This window comes from Emydura macquarii, unplaced genomic scaffold, assembly GCF_026122565.2.
Source record: "Emydura macquarii macquarii isolate MOO-44397 ecotype Brisbane River unplaced genomic scaffold, CSIRO-AGI_Emac_v2 contig_3042, whole genome shotgun sequence".
Classification (NCBI taxonomy): domain Eukaryota; kingdom Metazoa; phylum Chordata; order Testudines; family Chelidae; genus Emydura; species Emydura macquarii.
In genome coordinates this window covers 78626-98167 of record NW_027133179.1, presented here as the reverse complement: position 1 = coordinate 98167, position 19542 = coordinate 78626, and the positions used below count along the sequence as shown (strand labels likewise).

Below are 19542 nucleotides of genomic sequence, written 5' to 3'. Positions count from 1 at the left end.
AGCGCAGGCTGGTGAATGGCCATATAATGGTAACCGCTTTATTATGTACATTTCCATGTTGCCTAGAAGTCCTGTCACACACGCTGAATGCCTAGACGGTCCCATTTTCAGTCAACACTGGCCTGGGCTGTGTTTGAATGGGTGACCCAGCAAAGAGAAGCTCTTTATCCCATTGTTAGCACCTCACCGCTTTCGAGTGGCCTCCACCTTGCATTCTTCCATCTCTGTCTGGTCTGTTGGAATCTGTTACTGAGCCAGGAAAGTGAAACTGAAAAAGCCAGTAGGAGCTTCGTAGGACACCATGGACTTGGACCAGCCCTTATCAGTTGGTGGGTCTTTGCAATAGAGCTGTGGAAACAAATTGACCCTCGCACCATGATCACTTCACATGACTCAGAAAAATCTACCCCAGATTAGAAGCTCTGAAAGGCTTGTAGAGAAATCCTCATTAAAGGTGCAACATTCTGCCATGAGGACTCAGATGTAGTTCTGTCTTTAAACATGTTCTGCTTTAGTATTTTCTCTCTCCCCGGGAGTGAAGGGCGTAGTGGATAAATCTGTGCAATCATTCAATAATCTTATCTAGCAGGCATTTTTCTTTGCTGCTGTTTGAAATCTTTGTATATGACAAAGAGCTCTTCCCCACCCCACCCCCAGTCCGCCCCACAGCCCAGCTGTTTCTAGTGGAAGCTAGAGAGAAGGTCTAATGATCTTTGTGGCACTCATTTGTGGTAATGGTAATAAATGCAATTTCCCAAATTCAGCACTGTGGTTGAGCTGCAGGGCAAAGGCTGCCTCCCTTTAAATCTAAGAAACTCTAGCTAGCTAGGTTGGTTGGAAAAATGTCAAGTGATCCGTGGGGGTGTGTTATTTTGGATTCTTTTTTTCTTCTTCTACTTAGGTTAAGCACTTTATGGGATATTTAGTCTGTGAGCCAGAGCAGCCCAGTGTAATGTGATACCCAAGGGAGTCAAATGCCACCTAAGAGTAAATGCACACTTCTCATGAGTGGCTGGCATGCAAAATCACACTGCCAACTATCTGTGTAGTGTTTCGTTCTGGAAATGGCTGGTTAACCAATATCTGACGCTCAGTAGCTGAAGTATTTCATTCATTGAAGATGAAGCTTTGTTTTAAGGCTAGAGGAACTTTCCTATTTCAGCTGGGTTGTAAACTCCCATCTTGAGACCCTACGCAAAGTCTGGTCTCAATTTAGCAGCTAAGATTGGTGTCTTCCACTACTGCAGATATGTATCAAGTCGGCTTATTCAAAAGGAGTTGTGGTACTTGAGTGTTGGCTGGGAAGTTATTTTTAAGTTGTAGTGAGGGTGCCATAACTAACAATGTCTGTGCGTTTCGTGTGTGTGTGTGTGTGTGTGTGTGTGTGTGTGTGTGTGTGTGTGTGTGTGACTTTTAATATCTAGGAGAACAAGTGACTTTTCAGTCTCTCTCGCTCTTCTGCTTGGGTCCCATGAGGGTTCTCAGAACTGATACTGAGGCATGCGTACCTACTGCAGAGAGAGCGGTGTAAATGCAATGATCTTGTGTAGGCTGCTGTAATTACCTTTGCACTACTTGTTCAAGCACTTTTGTTTGGAACCAATTCGCTTGCTGGGCATGCATTTTACATCCTACACCAACTCTCCTCTGAAAAGCTTGTGAGAAGCCATCTCTTAAGTCGTTACTGGCTGTTCTCTCTTGGATCAGAGCAGATTTCCTGTCCGCCTGGTCTTCAGTGAGCACGGTCTCCTTTGTCCGCTGGTGTGACGAAGCGGAGATATTCTTGGGGTTTTCTCGGAGTGCTGTGGGTGTGCCTCAGTTTCCCCAATATGTTACTCATGTATTTTGGTGATGCGACCCGGGTGTGTGATCATTGCAGAGGCCACTAGAGGGCGGATGGGCTTTCCCCAGCCTCACCTCCACAGACCTAGCCAGGACCTCTCTGCCCGGGGTCAACCAGCTGCAACAGGTTGTAACAGCTTGCGGCAGGCGAAGTCAAGGAGAGGGTAGACACCTTGCCCGGGAAGGAGACACAGAACTGGGGAGGGGAGGGCTCTGGAGGGCAGCTGGCTGGAAGGGCCAGTCCCCCGTTAGGAGGCACGGGGGAGCTGGGCCTGAGAATGTGGCTCTGAGGCCCCTTAGTTGGTCGCTGTTGTAACTTGTGATTCATCTGCTATCAAAGTCTCTCTGTGCTGTGATCCTGAGAACTAATAAACCCGTCTGAGTCCCACGCTGGCTGTGAATCCCTTCCGACTGCAAGGCGGGTTCATGGCCCTTTGGGAGCGTGTAGGAGCTCCCCAGGGTCCCATCCAGGGGGATTCACAGGAGGAGCTCAGGCAGAGCAGGCCAGATTCAGGAGGTGGCTGCACCGGTGTGTTGAGACCCTGGGGGGGGACAGACTCTGAAGCACAAGGGTCCTGACTGGCTGCACCCGAGTGGTTCCAGAGCCCAGTTCCTGGGGGACTTCGTCACAGTGGGTCCTTCCTCTGGCCCAGTAACCACCCCAGCACGTTGCCTCCTTTCTTCATATTACTCAAGGATGGCCTCATTTTGTTCCTAGCATTTGAACTACGCATCTGACTTGGTTCCAAACATCCCCCTGTATCTAGCTTCAGAAGAATGGATGACAATGAGCTGGTGTCCTACACGCTGGTACCTGGCTGGGGGAAGGGAAGACGCAGAGTGTAAGATACCGGGCAGTGCAGCTCTCCCGAAGCTTTTCACTGAACTCGACGGAGGCACGTAGGGTTGGAGGGACACTGTGGAACCCTGATGCAAACATTGAGTTGCTTGACCACGGCCTAAGGGAATAGCTACGCTGCAGCAGAAGGTGTGATTGCAGCCCGTGTAGGCACGTGCTAGCTGGTTCCGGCTGTGTTGGAAACCCCTGCTTTGCTGCCTACACAGGTGCACCTTGATGTAAAGGGTCTGCCCTGGAACAAGGTGACCATCGGTTACGTGCTAGTCTTTTCCCTCTTTGGGACATGGGTTAGAATCTGCGGGTTGTCAGATAGGAAGTGAGCTGGGAGCTTGTCCCAAGGCAAATTGCTGGCTGATGCCAGCCAACCATCTGAAGCTGCTATCCAGGACTTGGGCGTGTGTCAGTGCCGTGGGGATGCACCTGTCTCTGCCCTGCCTGCACAGTCTCCTTTTTACACTTGTCTAAAGTCATGGAATGGTGGAAACCCCCTTAGCATGGGAATGTTTTTCCCCATTGTCCATCACTGGTGTATTTCAGCAGTGATTGAGGCTACATAGCTACTTACCATCTGCCTTTCACCGAGAGGCCATGGATTGGAGCCCAGCTCAGGTCACTGGTGACCTAACATCAGCCATTATTTGGCTCGTCCGTGGCTGATGTGAAACTAATTGGGTCTTGGTCTAGTTCTGAGTCGGACAGTCCTTGTCCCAGCAGCTTCCACTGCTGAGATGAGCTTTTCCTCTGCACTCTTCTTGGGAACTTCAGCAAGAGTGAAACCCAGATTTTTTCTTGTCGGTTGTAGCACTTGGCCTTGCAACGCCTACTTTTCATCTTCCAAAGGGATTTAGGCACTTAAGAGCCAAAATCCTGTTGAGGGTCAGTAGGATTTTGGCTCCTGTCAATGGGATTTCTGGCTTGTAAGTGCTAACTTCCTTCTGAAGATGAGACAGAGGCGTTTCAAGGCCGAACTCTGCAACACCTACATGCCTTTTAAAAATCTGGGCCCACCCGGCGGGCACGGAGACTGGCTTGGGCCCTCCGCAAACGGCATACTCCCTGTATGTCTGACTGAGGCTGCATGGAAACACTTGCACCGCCCCTGGCTAACGGTCGGCTGAATGATTAGAACCTCAAGGCTGTCGACCAGAGCTCCTCCGCCACCAAACGAGCTGTATTTTTAAACATATTATACATTGATCCCTGTCTGCTTCTTAGCTTTTCCTAGCTTGTAACAAGACTGCAGCCCCTCTAGTATGCTAAAGAGTTCAGGGTCGGGAGCAGGGCTGCAGGAGCGAGCTTGAAGTGAGGCGTTACCTCCTGAACTTCTATGATGATATAAGTATCTAGTCCGACCCCCTGCTCAAAGCAGGACCAACCCCAGCTAAATCATCCAGCCAGGGCTTTGTCAAACCGGGCCTCAAAAACCTCTAAGGATGAAGATTCCCACACCTCCAGTAATCCATTCCAGTGCTTCACCACCCTCCTAGTGAAAAGATTTTCCTAATATCCAACCTAGACCTCCCCCACTGCAACTTGAGACCATTGCTCCTTGTTTTATCATCTGCCACCACTGAGAACAACCTAGCTCCATCCCTCCTCACTCTTCTCTTCTGCAGGCTAAATAAGCCTAGTTCCCTCAGCCTCTCCTCATACGCCATGTGCTCCAGCACCCTAATCAGTTTTGTTGCCCTCTGCTGGACTCTCTCCAATTTGTCCACATCCTTCCTGTAGTGTACTTGTTGATGTGTGTCCAGAGCATTTCTGCCCAGAGTCACATCATCAGGGGAGGGATAGAACTTCCTGTGAAGAATCAGAGCCTCTCTGTCTGCTCCGACTTTTCTATTTTCTAGACTATATCTAGAAACACTGCATCGTAATCCCTCTGTAATGCGCTGCCAGCTACGGGTCCTCTCTAGGGCTGTAAATACCAGCAGTTTCTAAACCAGTTTTTATGGGAGACACCTTGTTGTGGACATCTGCCCGCCCAGACTCCATGCCTTCCCTGCAGCAGCTAAAGTGGATGGATTTTTAGAGAAGCTGGACGAAAATAAATCATTCATCGTCTGGGGGCAGCTTCTTGGTCCAGTCCGGGCAGTGTCTCTGAGCTGTTCATCTCCTTGATGGATGTAGGTCTTTGGTGTATACGGGCTGGATCTCCACTAGTCAGCGCACGCACGCACGCACACACGCACGCACACACAGCTCTCCAAATCCTTCTTCACTCGGGTTCCAGCCTCTGTTTTGCTACTCCGGCTGACTTCTGGGTTGTCTGAAATTTGCTCGTGGTTCAATTTTACACCAGTGACACTCCTGACGGGTGAGTTGACCGTGCACACAGGAGTTTGCTGTTTTCAGTCTAGATTGGTGAAGAGGTTTGTGGAAGTCCTGGGAGTATTGGAATGGACAGCAGCCAGCCGCTGCCCTTTTGGAGACTGTTGCCTGTGTTGTCACTGAGAACAGCTGCTTTCCAGAAGTCACGCACCTGGAAAACCAAATGGCCGTTCCCCAGTCAGCGCTGCTGTGAGACACGCTTGGCTGTGCAGTCGCCCACTGTCTAGTTAATGGGTAACTCCGTGTGAAATACCTGGAGGGAGGGCATGCTTCGTAGGCTCCCTTGCTGGCGTAGCTGGCTGGCCCTGGGCTTGTGCACACAGGTTAGAGATGATAGGTCACTGCTGTGAAAGGCGGCAGAGCGCCTGGCTTTGGAACTCAGCGCCAGAGAGCCCCGACCCCCCCCATAGCATTTGGTATGTTTGCGTCGTACCTGTCAGAGTTCTGGTCATTAGATATTGGCTGGCGAGCCTGCCTGTCTTTTCTGTCTTGTTCATTCCTCTGGAGTTGGTCTCACTTACAGAAGGCATGATAGCACCTGGGGGTGGAAGTGTCTGTTCGCTGTTTGGAGGTGGCGTTTGGCCTCCATGGCCGTCGAGGGCTTGATGCCTTTGGTGTGGGACCGCAATCTCACTGAGCACTCGTAAGCAGACACGTATCTGCTGGGGAATAGACTGACTCGACCATCCTCCATCAAAAGGCAACAAGTTTGGACTGAGATGCACAAGTGGCCTAGAGGTGATGGCCCTTAAATCCCAGTGCCTGTCCCAAGCCATCCTGCTCCCAGAGGCAGATGAACACCTGCAAGTAGTGATACAACGGAAGCCCTGCTTTGGCTTTGCCTGCAGCAGAGGTCATAATTGTTGTGCACCGAGGTCGTAAACATGCAGCTGGATTCGGATTCTTCTAGGAAAAAAGGTGTGGGTATAAGCAGTCATCCGCAGACATGGGAGAGGTTCTCTCAACAAGCTCTGAAGCCCCTGGAAACCCTCACTTAGGGGGTGTCTGCCTCCATGCATCAGATAATGCAGATCGCCACTGTTCTCTGCATTATCCCCATGCTTTATGCTGAATACTCCTTCGGCCCCGTGGCACCTGATTAAAACTGATGGGGACTCAAGCTTTGTAGGAACGGTGACTGTGACTTTTTCTCATAGCCATGATGGCACAGGCAGGGCCATTCCTTGGTCTGCTCTAGCTGTGGGAAGTACTAGTATGTTCCTCCATGGTCGGGAGTGCATTGGATACTGGATGTTTAGCCACTGAGTTTTTGTGAGCCTCTCTGTTTGAATCCTTTCCCACAAAACAGACCTTTGTTCCTTGCCATGATGTAAAGATGAGGTAAGGTGACCAGCCCCCCATTAGAGCGAGGAGCTCTCGTTCCAGCGCCTGAGAAGTGTCTTGACTAGCAAAGAAGGGTGTCAACTGGCCGAAGTGTCCCATGTTAGCGAGTGCTCCAGTGAGATCTTCTGTTGGATGGATCGTTGCAGTTGCCCAATAACAAACAGACATGCTCATGGGATAATCCAGAGTCCACTGCATTGCTGTCTCTCCTTGAGAAGAACCCAGGAACAAAGGATGATGTGTTGTTACAGTCAGAGCTGGGTGAATAATGCAACAAAATAACTTGAGCGTTCATTCACATTGTCATTCGCTTTGGCTGTTTGCTTTCCACAGACTCTGGAATGAACAAGTTCACTGAGAATGTTGCCTGAAATGCCAAATTTTAACCAGTTAGTGTAATTCAATCGGCAAACACACACCACAGACCAATCAAAACAGCCCTAAGCTAAATGCACGACGCAAAGAATTCAACAGCAGCCTGTGAGCAGAGGTTGGCAAATAAAACAACTGGAATATCTCAAAAAAACAAACCTCCTGAACATCTGATCTGCTCGCAGGGCCTGGAGGGAATCTGCAGATGGAGTTCCTAGTTGCTGCAAACTTGTGTGTCACTGCACGAGTGCAGACTTGGAGAGCAGGGATACAGGACGTGGTGATAGCGACATCTCTGCACAGGCTGCACTCTGGCTCGTGCCCTCGACTCTGGTGCAGCTGCAGAGCTGGAGGGAAAAACATTTTCCTAGTGTGTGTGAAACCAGGGAAGCTGCCCCTGAAGTCTTGGCTGGGGATCTTCCGTGGGCACATAATCAGCCTTAGTCTGAGACTGGAAGTTGGCAATGGTGGGATCACCTAATTGTGGGGCTGATAGAAGCCTGACTGGGATGAGAATCTTGGATCAGGGATACCTTACATGATTCGTATTTCGATGGAGCACACCTGTATACATGGTGCCTTGCAAAGCAGAAGTGGAGGAGGCGCAGGATGGGGCGTTGAGCAGGGATTGCCGGTAGAGGAGCATCTGTAGGGTTTCGATAGATGGGTAGATGCCCTGTGTGGGAAGACCAACTGCAGCCTGTCTTGCTGTGCTGAGAAATCTGAGTTTGTGAAGTGGGCTGGGTCTTTCTCCTTTCTTCTTTGTGACATCTTGATAACTAACTTCTGCTGTGATTGCAGTGCCAGACGGTACCCCGGTGTAAACATATCCTCCGTGCAGCGTGTGCGATAACAGAAGCTGCGGACGTGTCTTTTAACCTTGGCACGCGTATGCCTTTGTAGTGCTCTTTGAACTTCCACTTGCTTTGTAATGGCACCTCTTGTGTTAAAGTTCCTGTACGTAAAAGGGGATAGCAAATGTCACTGAATGTTTCTAAACCAGGGCTGATGTGTCATTAAATTCCCAACACGTCAAGGGGGCCGCTGCCCCCAGCAAATCCAGAGTGCACGGGGGTGTCGTGCTATCCCTCCACTCTGCCCTCTCTTTCTGAATAGGCAGGTGATCGTCAAAAATTCTGGGCTCTGAGCATTCCTGAGAGCAGCAGCCTGTATATTCAATCTTCAGCTAGCCAGGAACAACATTGTGTGAGCATCTGCATTTATAGCACGTGACTTTGTGGGTGGGAGATGAGGGGGTGTGATGATGTCGCAGACCTTGTTCAGGAGTGGTGGGCCCTCTAACGTAGGAGGGGGTCATGGTGAGATGTTTAACAAGTATCTCTCTAGAATAGTGGCAGTGGAGCTAGTTCTGACCAGTGCCTGCCTGGTTTCTGGCCTGCGGGGAGATAATTTACTGCGACAGGGAGCACAAAGCCGGGAGGGGATGAGCAGCAACCCTGCATCCTACTCCATGAATTGCCAAGGAGTACAAAAGCACAATTCACACACTTCCCCTCCCAACCCCTTGCTAAATGCTGAGCAAGAATCTAGTTAGAGTCATCTTCCATGTAGAAGTTTTAGCCTCTGCAGTTTGTTTCTGCAATTCGCTCCTCTAGTTATACTTGGCTACAAAGAGACCTTTCTGACATTCCAGTGAGTGATAGGGGTGGGAACGTGTGTAAATTGTCTTCAGTCAGCGTTTAACTCTGGCACCCTCTCTGTTTCTCTGGACTAGTGCTCTCTCTCAGCCCCCCTCTCCACTTCCCCATGGGGCCAGTAACAATGGTGGGGAACTTTAGAAGAGAGGCCAGTGAATGCAGGAGGAATTAAATCTTGTGGTTTAACTAGGTGCAAAGCCTCTCTGACTTCTCTCTTGTGGGGAGCTGTGCAATGGATCTGTTCTTGAGTATGGCAAAGGTAATATTTGTTAAACTAATCATGCCTCCACTTGGTCTGTACCATCTACGGCTGGACTTTCTCCTTTGGTCAAAATGCTACTTAAAGTAAAATATGTATGTAAAATAATGTAAACAAATGAAAGAAAGGTATATCCATTACTATCAACTTTCCATTAAAAGCTAGGAATTGTAGAACACTGATAACGGAAGCAAAGGGACACAAGGAGCACTCAATGGCCTACAACGTTAAGGATAATAAGGAGGAGGGATTTTTAAGTCTATTAAGAACAAAAATAATCCTAACAATGGTGTATTGATACATTACTAGGTGGAAATGGTAGACTTATCAATAATACAGAAAAGGGAGAAATATTCAATAAATATTTCTGTTCTGTATTTGGGAAATAAACAGATGATGTAGTCATAACATATGCTATACTCCTTCGTTTTCCACTAGTATCTCAGGAAGATGTTAACCAGCAACTACTAAATCTAGACACATTTCAGTCAGCAGGTCCTGATAATGTACATCCAAGAGTTTTAAAAGAGCTGGCTGAGAAGCTCACGGGACCATTAAGGTTGATTTATTTTTTTTCCAGTAAATTTTGGAACACTGAGAATTTCCAGAAGAGTAGAAGAAAGCTAATGTTATGCCACTATTTAAAAAGGGTAAATAGAATGACCCAGGTAATTATAGACTTGTCAGTCTGACATTGATCCCAAACAACATAATGGAGCGACTGATATGGGACTCGATTAATCAAGAATTAAAGGAGGGTAATATAATTAATGCCAATCAACATAAACCTATTAAAAGCTGGCTACTGTGAGAGGTCTCAAAATGTAATGGTAAATGGGGAGTCATCAAACAGATATTTTTCTAATGGGGTCCTGTAGGGATTGGTTCTCGGCCCTATACTACTTAACAACTTTTATTTAATTACCTTTATCTTCGCTGATAAAGTTTGCAGACGACCCAAAAATTGGGGGAGTGGTAAATAGTGAAGAGGACGGGTCACTGATAGAGATGTATCTGGATTGCTTGATAAACTGAGTACAAGCAAATAATGTGCATTTTAATACAGCTAAATGTAAATGTGTACATCGAGGAATGAAGAATGCTTACAGGATGGGGGACTCTATTTGGAAAGTAGTGACTCTGGAAAAGATTTGGGAGTCATGGTAGATAATTAGCTAAACATGAGTTTCCAGTGTGATGCTGTGGCCAAAGGAGTAGATGTGATCCTGGGATACATATCCAGGGGAACATTGAGTAGGAATAAAGAGGTTATTTTATCTCTGTATTTGGCATTGGTGCAACCACTGCTGAACACTGTGTCCAGGTGTGGTGTCTACAATTCAAGAAGGATGTTGATAAATTGGAGAGGGTCCAGAGAAGAGCCATGAGAATGATTAAAGGATCAGAAAACTTGTCTTAGAATAATAGATTCAAATAACTCAATCTGTTTACATTAACAAAGAGCAGTTAAGGGGTGAATTAATTACAATCTATTAGTACCTACATAGGGAACAAATATTTCATAATGGGCTCTTCAGTCTGGCAGAGAGAGGTCTAACATGATCCAATGGCTGGAAGGTGAAGCTAGACAAATTTGGTCTGGAAATAAAGATGCAGATTTTTAATAGTGAGAGTAATTAACCTTTGGAACAATCTACCAAGGGTCATGGTGTATTCTTCATCACAGACAATTTTTAAATCAATATTGGATGTTTCCTAAAAGGTCTTAAGAATTACTTTGGGGGAGTTCTTGGGCTGGTACTACTCAGGAGGTCAGGATAGATGATCACAATGGTCCCTTGGAGTATATGGAAGTGCTATCCATGAAGAAGGCAAGGAGACTGCTAGAATACAGTTGCCAGACATTTCTGCTGAATGGGACAAATAGAGGTTATGCCCTCTGTATTCAGACAACCTACAGGAAGTCACCAGCACTGCTACTTGTGTTAGTTCATCCGCTGGCCATGAGGATTGGGTGCTGTTGAGCAGATGAGGCATGTGGACACGCAGAAGGAGGATATCACTAACCAAGAGGGTGAGGAGTAAAACTCAGCATACAACGAAGGGACATGGAGGCACTACAAAAGCTTCACTGCTGAATGCAAGGTCATGCCATGTGCATTGCGATTATCCATCGGTGTTCTTGCATGTGATAACGTTGCACTGGAATTTTAGACTTCTCCAAAGGCAACATCTCTGGTCTGTGAGGGCAGCCCTGGAGATACCTTGGCCCCGTATACCTGGTCTGTGAGGCTGCTGCCTACCAACGCTTGGTCAGAATTCCTAGAGAGGGCAGGGGTGCTTTCAGTTGCACAAGATCTTCAAGTTCATCACAATGACCTTTAGTCTTCTCCAAAAGTGTAAAGTGGTTCTGGCAAAGTTAAATATCACTTAATTATTCTACGCAGCATAAATCAATATGGTCAGCAAGCTGTAGAAACCATGCACTGGATAACCTTTTACCTTGCAAGTCTGTGCGCGTTCTTGGTGGCAATGTTGACTCTTTGGTTCCAGGTACCATTGTGCCCTTGTCAGCTTGTTTTGTCACAATAGTACTAAGTGGAGATCTGGTCACTGTACCTGATGCACGCCAATAGGATAGCAGGCTTGCTATGAGGAGATTGGGAGAATAGCAGATATGTCAGCCTGGGGCTATTTTTTGACACGTGTAGTAAATAATAGAATGTGTGTAGGTGGACAAATGTCATTATCATCTCTTTAGTTTTGGGGAGGAAGATAATGCTCATAAAAGCTCAAGACCAAAAGTGCTGGCTCGAGGCAAGCATAGCTGTTGTGGGCTTCTCAAGGACTCTGACAACGATATCTAGATGACCTGATTTATTTTTAGAATAGTCTTGTTACCCAAGTTGGGACTCAAACCCTTGTCTTTGTGGGGCAAAGGTTACTCTATTGGCCTACACCCAGGTAATTAACTCCTGCACCCCTTTTCTTCCTCCTGCACCTCCAGGTCAATATATGTAAGGAAGACTCTTCCTTGGAGACATCTGGGTGGGTTTGCTGACTGTAAAACTTGCTTCGAGATTGGAGGAAGAATTCACAGGCTAAAACTCTTCTGCTAAGGTGTAGTTAGTTGCCCCTCCGCCCCCCCCCCCCCCCACACACACAAAAAAGGTGCGTTTATGGGGAGGCGGGGAATAATGTAAAACAACTCTGAATTTCCTGTGTGGGTATAATATAAATATACATCTTAAGTTTCAGATACTTCGCAATGTATGGAGTGGGCAGTTGTTCTACCTCAAACTTATCTCTGCCATATTACTGCCTGTGCACCTTCTGTACTGGGGACAGCCAAATCTTGCATCCTGACTGGGGGTTAGACTAGATGACTTTTGCGGTCCCATCTAACCCTATGGTTCTATGATTTTAAGTCTTTGACAAGCATAGCAGTCAGTTGCTACCTATGCAACACTCTCCATGTTGGTGGCTTGGCCATGAATCTTGTACATGTGTTGCAAAGTAGACATAGGAAAATGAGACTTCTTAAAAAAAAAAAAAAAAAAAACAAACAAACAAACAAAAAAAAAACTAAGGGCCTTAGTCTGTGGCAATTATATGGTGATTTATGTACCAGGGTCTGTGTAGCTGGGTATATAGAACAGGATTGGAAGCCTCTGGAAGCCTGGCCAGCTGGGTCAGTGGATGATTAAGGATGGCCTTTCTATTTGTGTTGGAAGATGCCTTGCTTACTCTTGGATTGGTTAAAATAGCCATTAGTGTCTCATGTCCATGGTTGGGTAGGAGAAGCCAAACTGGGGAATAGGGCAGAGGCTGGCCTTGCTCTGGGCAGTGAGCACTGAATTGGACCTGGTCTGGGGCCATGTTGATGGTACATAGATGAATAAATCAGCCGTGGCTGATTAGGTACGTCTTAGGTACATGATGCTGACCTTACTTGCAATTTACATGTCTACTGGGGCATGTGAGTTTCCAGCTGTTCTTCTTAGTGCTTCTCCTTATGTGCTCATCAACTCCACTTGCATGACCCTTGTTGTACACAGCAGCCCACCAACCTTCCACTCCTGCTGTTGGACTGCCCGTCAGGAGGGTTGTGCTTCTGAAACTGAAGATGTGGAAATTCCTGTGTGGGTGGGTGGGTGGATGGATGGAGGGGGGTTAGTGGACATTAAAGCTGGCTGGAGACTCTTTGATTAAACACTGTTTTGTCGGAAAATACTGATGTGTTAAAACCCAAAATTTTGACAAACTTCCTATTTCAAAAGCACATTACAGGGAGAGTTCTAAAATTGTTGAAAGCTTCTGTTTTGACATTTTTTCTAAATTAAAAGTTATTTAGTTCAAAACTACTTTTAATTTTGAAATCTAACTTACAGTAAAAACAAAAGTCAAAATTGAAACACAATAATTTGATTTGATCAAAAATTGTTTGGATTTTTGGGGTTTGACAATTTGAGTTTTTTGCCTCTTCATCCCAATTTTGGGCTGGGAAACTTTTTTCAAATCTGATTTTTGCAGGACAAGAAAACTGTTTCCCCACCAGGTTTAGTAGAAATGTTTTTTCCTCTGGACGATACAATTGCACATGTCAGGATTTTTCAAACGTGGAAAGTGATGCTCAGTGGAACTCTAATGCTGGTGTGCCCCGTAAACAGCTTTCAGTCTAGCATCAGGCTTTAAACTCGGAGTGCTTAATCCACACCTTTTGAGGTCATGGCTAAGATTTTTCAAAAGTGACAGCTAGTAATTTTTGGTGGCCCAACTTTGGAGAAGCCTTAATGTGACTTTCAGAAAACACAGAACACCCGCTCTGAAGATTTTGGGAAGCCTCTTTAAGGTTTCTGAAGTTACACAAAAAATATGGAGCTGCCCAAAATCACTAGTCAGTCTCAGCCCACATGAATGCTGTTGCAGAAAACAACACTATCTGGCTTCTGGGAAAAGCCTTTCTATATTTCTGTAACGTATATGATTGTGAAGGGTTGGGAATGTCTTGCCATTTGTCATTTATCAAAGAACAAGATTTTAGATTTATTTAACAGCATAAAACTAGTGCTACCCCAATACACCAGAAATCTGCTGTGAGAATTTAGTGAAAATCCTCGCCAACTCCTCCTTAACGCAGCGTGGGTGTTAGCCATAAAACTGAAGTGTAGGGCTGACTGACTAAATCCATGTGATCTCTGATGGATTTAATCCTTTCTTGTTCTTTTCTTTAGAGCCTTCGAGAGAGAGAGAAACCAGTAAATGCCGCTGCTCGGACAGTGAACCATAGGATGGATCCCAGATGTAAAACAGTAGATCCGGATAAGGTAAGGAGTAGTGGGTAGTTGACATGGCTGTACAGTATTTGCAGGAGTGTAGTGGCTTCTCTAGCGCCATTACTTTGCTTGAATGGTCTCAAGAAGTTGGTGTTTGATCAATCCTCTTTGCATCTGAAAACTAAAATCTCCCTTCTAACCTGTAATGATGGAACACAGTTCAAATCCAGATAAGGAGCAGAGAAATGTTCCAAATAAACACCAGGTAGGACAAGAATGGAGTTCTGCAGAGCTCATCTAGATCCTCCAGGAAGGAGGCTGGACTGGAGTCAGTGTCTCTGTAAGAAATGCTAGCGTAAAAAGTAGGGGCATTGGTGAGGGTCACGCATGTAACAGGGTACCTGCTGAAAACATCTTCCTCGCCACAGGGTACCACACAGTACCTTCACTGGTTCTGACCTGAGTCATCGTAGTCTGTTTGCTTATCTGAAATCTTTTTCTTCCAGACCAACCACAGTAGCTTCCACTATGCTGTCCTACCAACGTGCCATGCCCCTGTCTCTCGGAATGAGGGGGGCATGCGTTTGCCAAGCCCATTCAAACCGTGGCCTCTCTGAGAAGCGCACCAACAAAAGGGAACGTTGTGATAACTCCTCCACTGTGCATTGGTGACCCGCACTTTAGCTTTGTGTAGGCCACAAATAGCCAATGAATGATAACTCACTTGCTGCCTGGGCTGCATTTGAGTTGCTGACTTAGGGTAAAAGGCTCTGTTTCCCCTTCTGCCTTTTCTTCCCCACCCCAAAATTCAAATATGCTTCTTTGGCAGCAACAGTAAATTCAGATGGATTAACTGGAAGAGTGCTCTAGTGTCCCAAGTGCAGTCCTGCACATTGTACCTGTAGACCGGCGTCTTGTCCAGCTTGGTCGCTGTGGCCCTTCCTCAGGCCCAGTCTCTGAGGAAGGCCACTGCACCTTCCAAAAAGGGGAATGTTAACACCTCTGTACTAGTCTTAGTCCTGGCCCACTGGCAGGGTGGACTGCCAAGTAGTCGGGCCTCCTTGGGCTCTGAGGCAGGGCGAGGCAGGCGAGCAAGCAGTCTATTGCCCTGGCCCTTAGGCAGGGCGAGGCGGGCAGTGGGTCCGCTCGGTAGCGGCAGGGGAGAGAATGTTCTCCTAGGGTGGCTAGGGGAGGGGGACACAGGCTCACCCGTCTCCACTGCATCCCAGCCCAGGGTCCTAGCAGTGGCAAGGATATTGCCACTGAGTCAGCGGGGCTCCCGCTGCAACACGCCGATGGGGTCTTGCCCCTGTTGCAGCCACTGTCTATGGCTGTCCCTGGGCCACTTTCTCCCGTATCCCCAGGTACCTGTCTCTTCCGGGTCCTCCGGGTCGCTGGGGTACACGGCCCGCGGCAGGCTCACCAGTCCCTCTTCGTCCACCGGCAGCAAGGCAGGGAGCTCCTCTAGATCGCAGGGTTCCTGGGGTTCCTCTGCAGAGGGCAACTCCTCCAGGTCACAGGGCTCCGGGGTGTCAGCGTCAGGCAGCTCCTCCAGGTCAGGGTCGGCCTCCGAGGGTATCTCCCAGCCCTCCAGCTCAAGGGCCTCGGTCCAGTCGCTTGGGCCCAGAGGCCCGGTCCAGTCACAGGGTCCTGGGGGGCCTATCCAGTCCTTAGGGGTTGGTCGGCTGGGCCGTTCTCGATGCCTCTGCTCCAGGAGGCGCTCGCTGGGGTCAGGCCTACGCTGCAGCCGGCAAGTCGGCACATCTGCCTCCGACGTCAGACTCCACCTGTCTCCCAGTGAGCTGTGGGGTGTGCCTTTTGTACTCCCTATCCCAGCGGAAGCTCCGCCCCTCTGCTGCTGGATAGGCTGGTTGGGTGAACCTATCCCTGTCAGGCTCCCCGGTTGCCGGGCAGACTGGTCTGCTGGCCCTTTCACTGTCTGCTCTGGTTGCCGTGGCCCTTCCTCGGGCCCAGGCTCTGAGGAAGATCACTGCACCTTCCTACAGTACCTCTCACATGTTGTGCATTCTCACTAATTGTCCATCTGTGACTATGCGAAGGAGAGCTTTCCTCACTGCTGTACAGCTCCATGCACTTGCACAGCCTGCTGCTCTGTTACGTTACAGCAAACACAACATTGGCAGAAAGTTATTGTAGCACTAGAGGAGAGCACAGTGGTTCCCCAAATGGAATCCCGTGTGCTGCTCTAGTGCTCTTATTCGAAGGGCAGCAGGAGTGCAACAGAGACGGACTTCCATGAGGTGGTTAGAGAAAAACTGCACCTATGGGGAGAAGTGGAGACTGAGGGGCCATTGTAGAAACACAGCTATGAAGGGCTGGGCGGACTGATGATACAAGGTGATGTATTCATGTCCAGACAGCAAGGGGCATGCCTTGGTGTTCTGTTTTGTTCAACCCTCAATACCCAACTGATGCTGTTTCCATGTTTTGTTGTCAGTCTCAGGCATGCAAAAATTATGATTCAGGTCCCCCAAAACCATGAGATGAGCTTGAAAATCATAAGTAAAAATAATAAATGTTGGGGTTTTATTTGACTTCTAGTTTTTAGTCTTTAAAGGGGATATTTTCAAGGTTTGCTCCACAGTCATGGGGGCCGATAAAGCTCTCGTAATGAAAGCTGAGATAATCATATTATCACCTGCCTCTGGAATCTGGGACATTAAGAAAAGCGCCAAACAGTGTGAGACTCTCCATTTAAAATCACAAGCTCGCAAAACTATTGAGCTTCCATAAACAAACTTTGTGGATAATATTTTTCAAAATTGCTTGAAAAGGGAGATCACTGTTCCAGACCTAAATGTAAGGGCTTTCTACCATCCCCCCCCAACTTCAAAGCAAACCACCTCTAGTAGGAGGTGTAACCCTTCCATGCCTAGGGCAGCCACCTGGAAATGCCAAGGTCAGGGCAGGCTGTAAAAGGAGAGCAGATTCTCCCAGCACTGGTGGGTGGCACTGAAACCAGACTTCCCAACCAGCCACAAATTGTGCTTTTGATTCCCCACATTGGTTATCAAGAAGCCAGTATACAAATACATACAGCCTCCTTTACTGCATTCCAGTCTCCGGCTTCCAATCAGCCACTAGGTCCAGTAAGGAGACCAGTTATTTAAACTCTATGCTCTTTACTAAAAAGGTTCCCTCTGACCCCAAAGGGTCAGCCACAGCACCAGATCAATATAAGTTTGGATCTTACCCAAAATACCATGCTGCCAGCCAATCCTTTAGTAACTAAAACTAAAGGTTTATTGTAAAAAGAAAGAAACAAACCATAAGAGAAATGTTAAAGGCTTAAAGTAATCCGATTACAAACAAATGATTAAAAGTCCATATACATCAGGTTTCTAGAAGAATTGTGGAGTTTGCAGGCTTGTAAAGTTCCTCTGGTACGCATCCAGTAATTGGATGGGTTTCAGTCCTTTGTTTCACAGCTTCAGTTGCAGATGACTTTATCCAGAGGTAGGTTGATAGCTGAAGCTGGATCCTGACTGGAGAACAAAATGGATTCCAAAGCCTTGCCTTGTATACCCTCTGGCCACTTACATGCTGCTTGTGGAATTTTACCAGAACCAAAGTGGAGTCCAGAGTCACATGAGCCAGTCCTGGTGACTCCTTAGGTCTGTCTTTGGTTTCTCCCCTGGGCCCCTGGCCTCTGTGAGTGTCTCAATGGGCCATTGAGCAGGCTATTGTCCTGCCGCCATCCTGTCTAGGGTGTGTCTCAGTCATTACAATTTGAAATACAGGTATATCAAATATATCCATAATTTCCATTACATATATCACACATGAAAGTAAGTATTATCATCTTACCTAATACATTTTAACCTTTCTAACAGTACCTGACATGGCATATCTCACATGAATTATTATGATTTTGACATATTGATGTTAAACCATATACTAAACGTGCCCCCCGCTCTCTAATCAGCGTGACACCCCCAACGTGAGACTGGTGTAGAAGGGAGTAATCAGAGCTCCTGATTGCTTTCTATGATGAGGTGACTGGCTCTGTGGATGTAGGGAAGGCGGTGGATGTGATATACCTTGACTTTAGCAAAGCTTTTGATACTGTCTCACACAGTATTCTTATCAGCAAGTTAAAGAAGTATGGGTTGGATGAATGGACTATAAAATGGATAGAGAACTGGCTAGAGCATAGGGCTCAATGAGTAGTGATCAATGGCTCCATGTCTAGCTGGCAACCGGTCACAAGCAGAGTTCCCCAGGGGTCGGTCCTGGGGCCGGTTTTGTTCAACATCTTTATTAATGATCTGGAGGATGGGGTAGATTGCACCCTCAGCAAGTTTGCGGATGACACTAAGCTGGGGGGAGTGGTAGATACCCTGGAGGGTAGGGATAGGATACAGAGTGACCTAAACAAACTGGAGGATTGGGCCAAAAGAAATCTGATGAGGTTCAACAAGGACAAGTGCAGAGTCCTCCACTTAGGAAGGAAGAATCCCATGCACAGCTATAGACTGGGGACCGACGAGCTGGGCAGCAGCTCTGCAGAAAAGGACCTGGGGGTAACGGTGGATAAAAAGCTGGATATGAGTCAGCAGTGTGCCCTGGTTGTCAAGAAGGCTAATGGCATATTGGGCTGCATTAGGAGGGGCATTGCCAGCAGGTCACGGGAAGTGATTATTCCCCTCTATTCGGCATTGGTGAGGCCGCATTTAGAATATTGTGTCCAGTTTTGGGCCCCCCACTACAAAAAGGATGTGGACAAGTTAGAGAGAGTGCAGCGGAGGGCAACCAAAATGATTAGGGGGCTGGAGCACAGGACTTATGAGGAGAGGCTGAGGGAACTGGGCTTGTTTAGTCTGCAAAAGAGAAGAGTGAGGGGGGATTTGATAGCGGCCTTTAACTACCTGAAAGGGGGTTCCAGGGAGGATGGGGCTAGGCTGTTCTCGGTGGTGGCAGATGACAGAACAAGGAGCAACGGTCTCAAGTTGCAGGGTGGGAGGTCTAAGTTGGACATTAGGAAAAAGTTTTTTTACTAGGAGGGTGGTGAAGCACTGGAATGGGTTACCTAGGGAGGAGGTGGAATCTCCATCCTTAGAGGTTTTTAAACTGAGGCTTGACAAAGCCCTGGTTGGGATGATATAGCTGAGGTTAGTCCTGCTTTGAGCAGGGGGTTGGACTAGATGACCTCCTGAGGTCCCTTCCAACTCTAATATTCTATGATTCTATGATTCTAATACACCTTAAGGCCCCCACCCCCCCGATCTAGCCAGCGTGACAGGAGGATTTTTGTTTCCTGGCTGATGTTTATGCTAGCTGTCATCTCAATAATTTCTAAATGCACTAACCCACTTCAGGTAGCAAACACAAAACTTGTGAGGTCTGAGCAGGCACTAGTGGCCCACCAGGGTGGATAGCAGCACTCTCCATGGCCATCCCTAGGGGGGTGGGGCCTGGGGCAAATCACACTGTGTGGGCCCCCTTAAGATTTTTATACTGGTAAAATCTGGGGTTGTCATAACTGTCAATTTCACTGCTCAGCTAGAGCAGTGAAATTGACAAGTGAGCCTACCCATAGAGCCGGACTCCAGGACTGGGCAAGCTGCTGGGCTCTCCGCCTGGCTTTCTGGGCACCGGGCTTTGAGCCAGAGGGGAGCT

At 47.6% G+C, this 19542-nt stretch overlaps 1 protein-coding gene across 1 annotated transcript in view; it reads left to right on the top strand.

Annotated features, from left to right (window-relative positions):
• The window catches only part of FA2H (fatty acid 2-hydroxylase), a 62606-nt gene that overhangs the window by 17266 nt on the left and 25798 nt on the right, over positions 1 to 19542 (top strand). The window contains exon 2 of the mRNA XM_067530153.1: positions 13861 to 13953. Within this exon, the coding sequence (XP_067386254.1) occupies positions 13861 to 13953 (93 nt within the window). The remainder of the gene's footprint in view (positions 1 to 13860; positions 13954 to 19542) is intronic.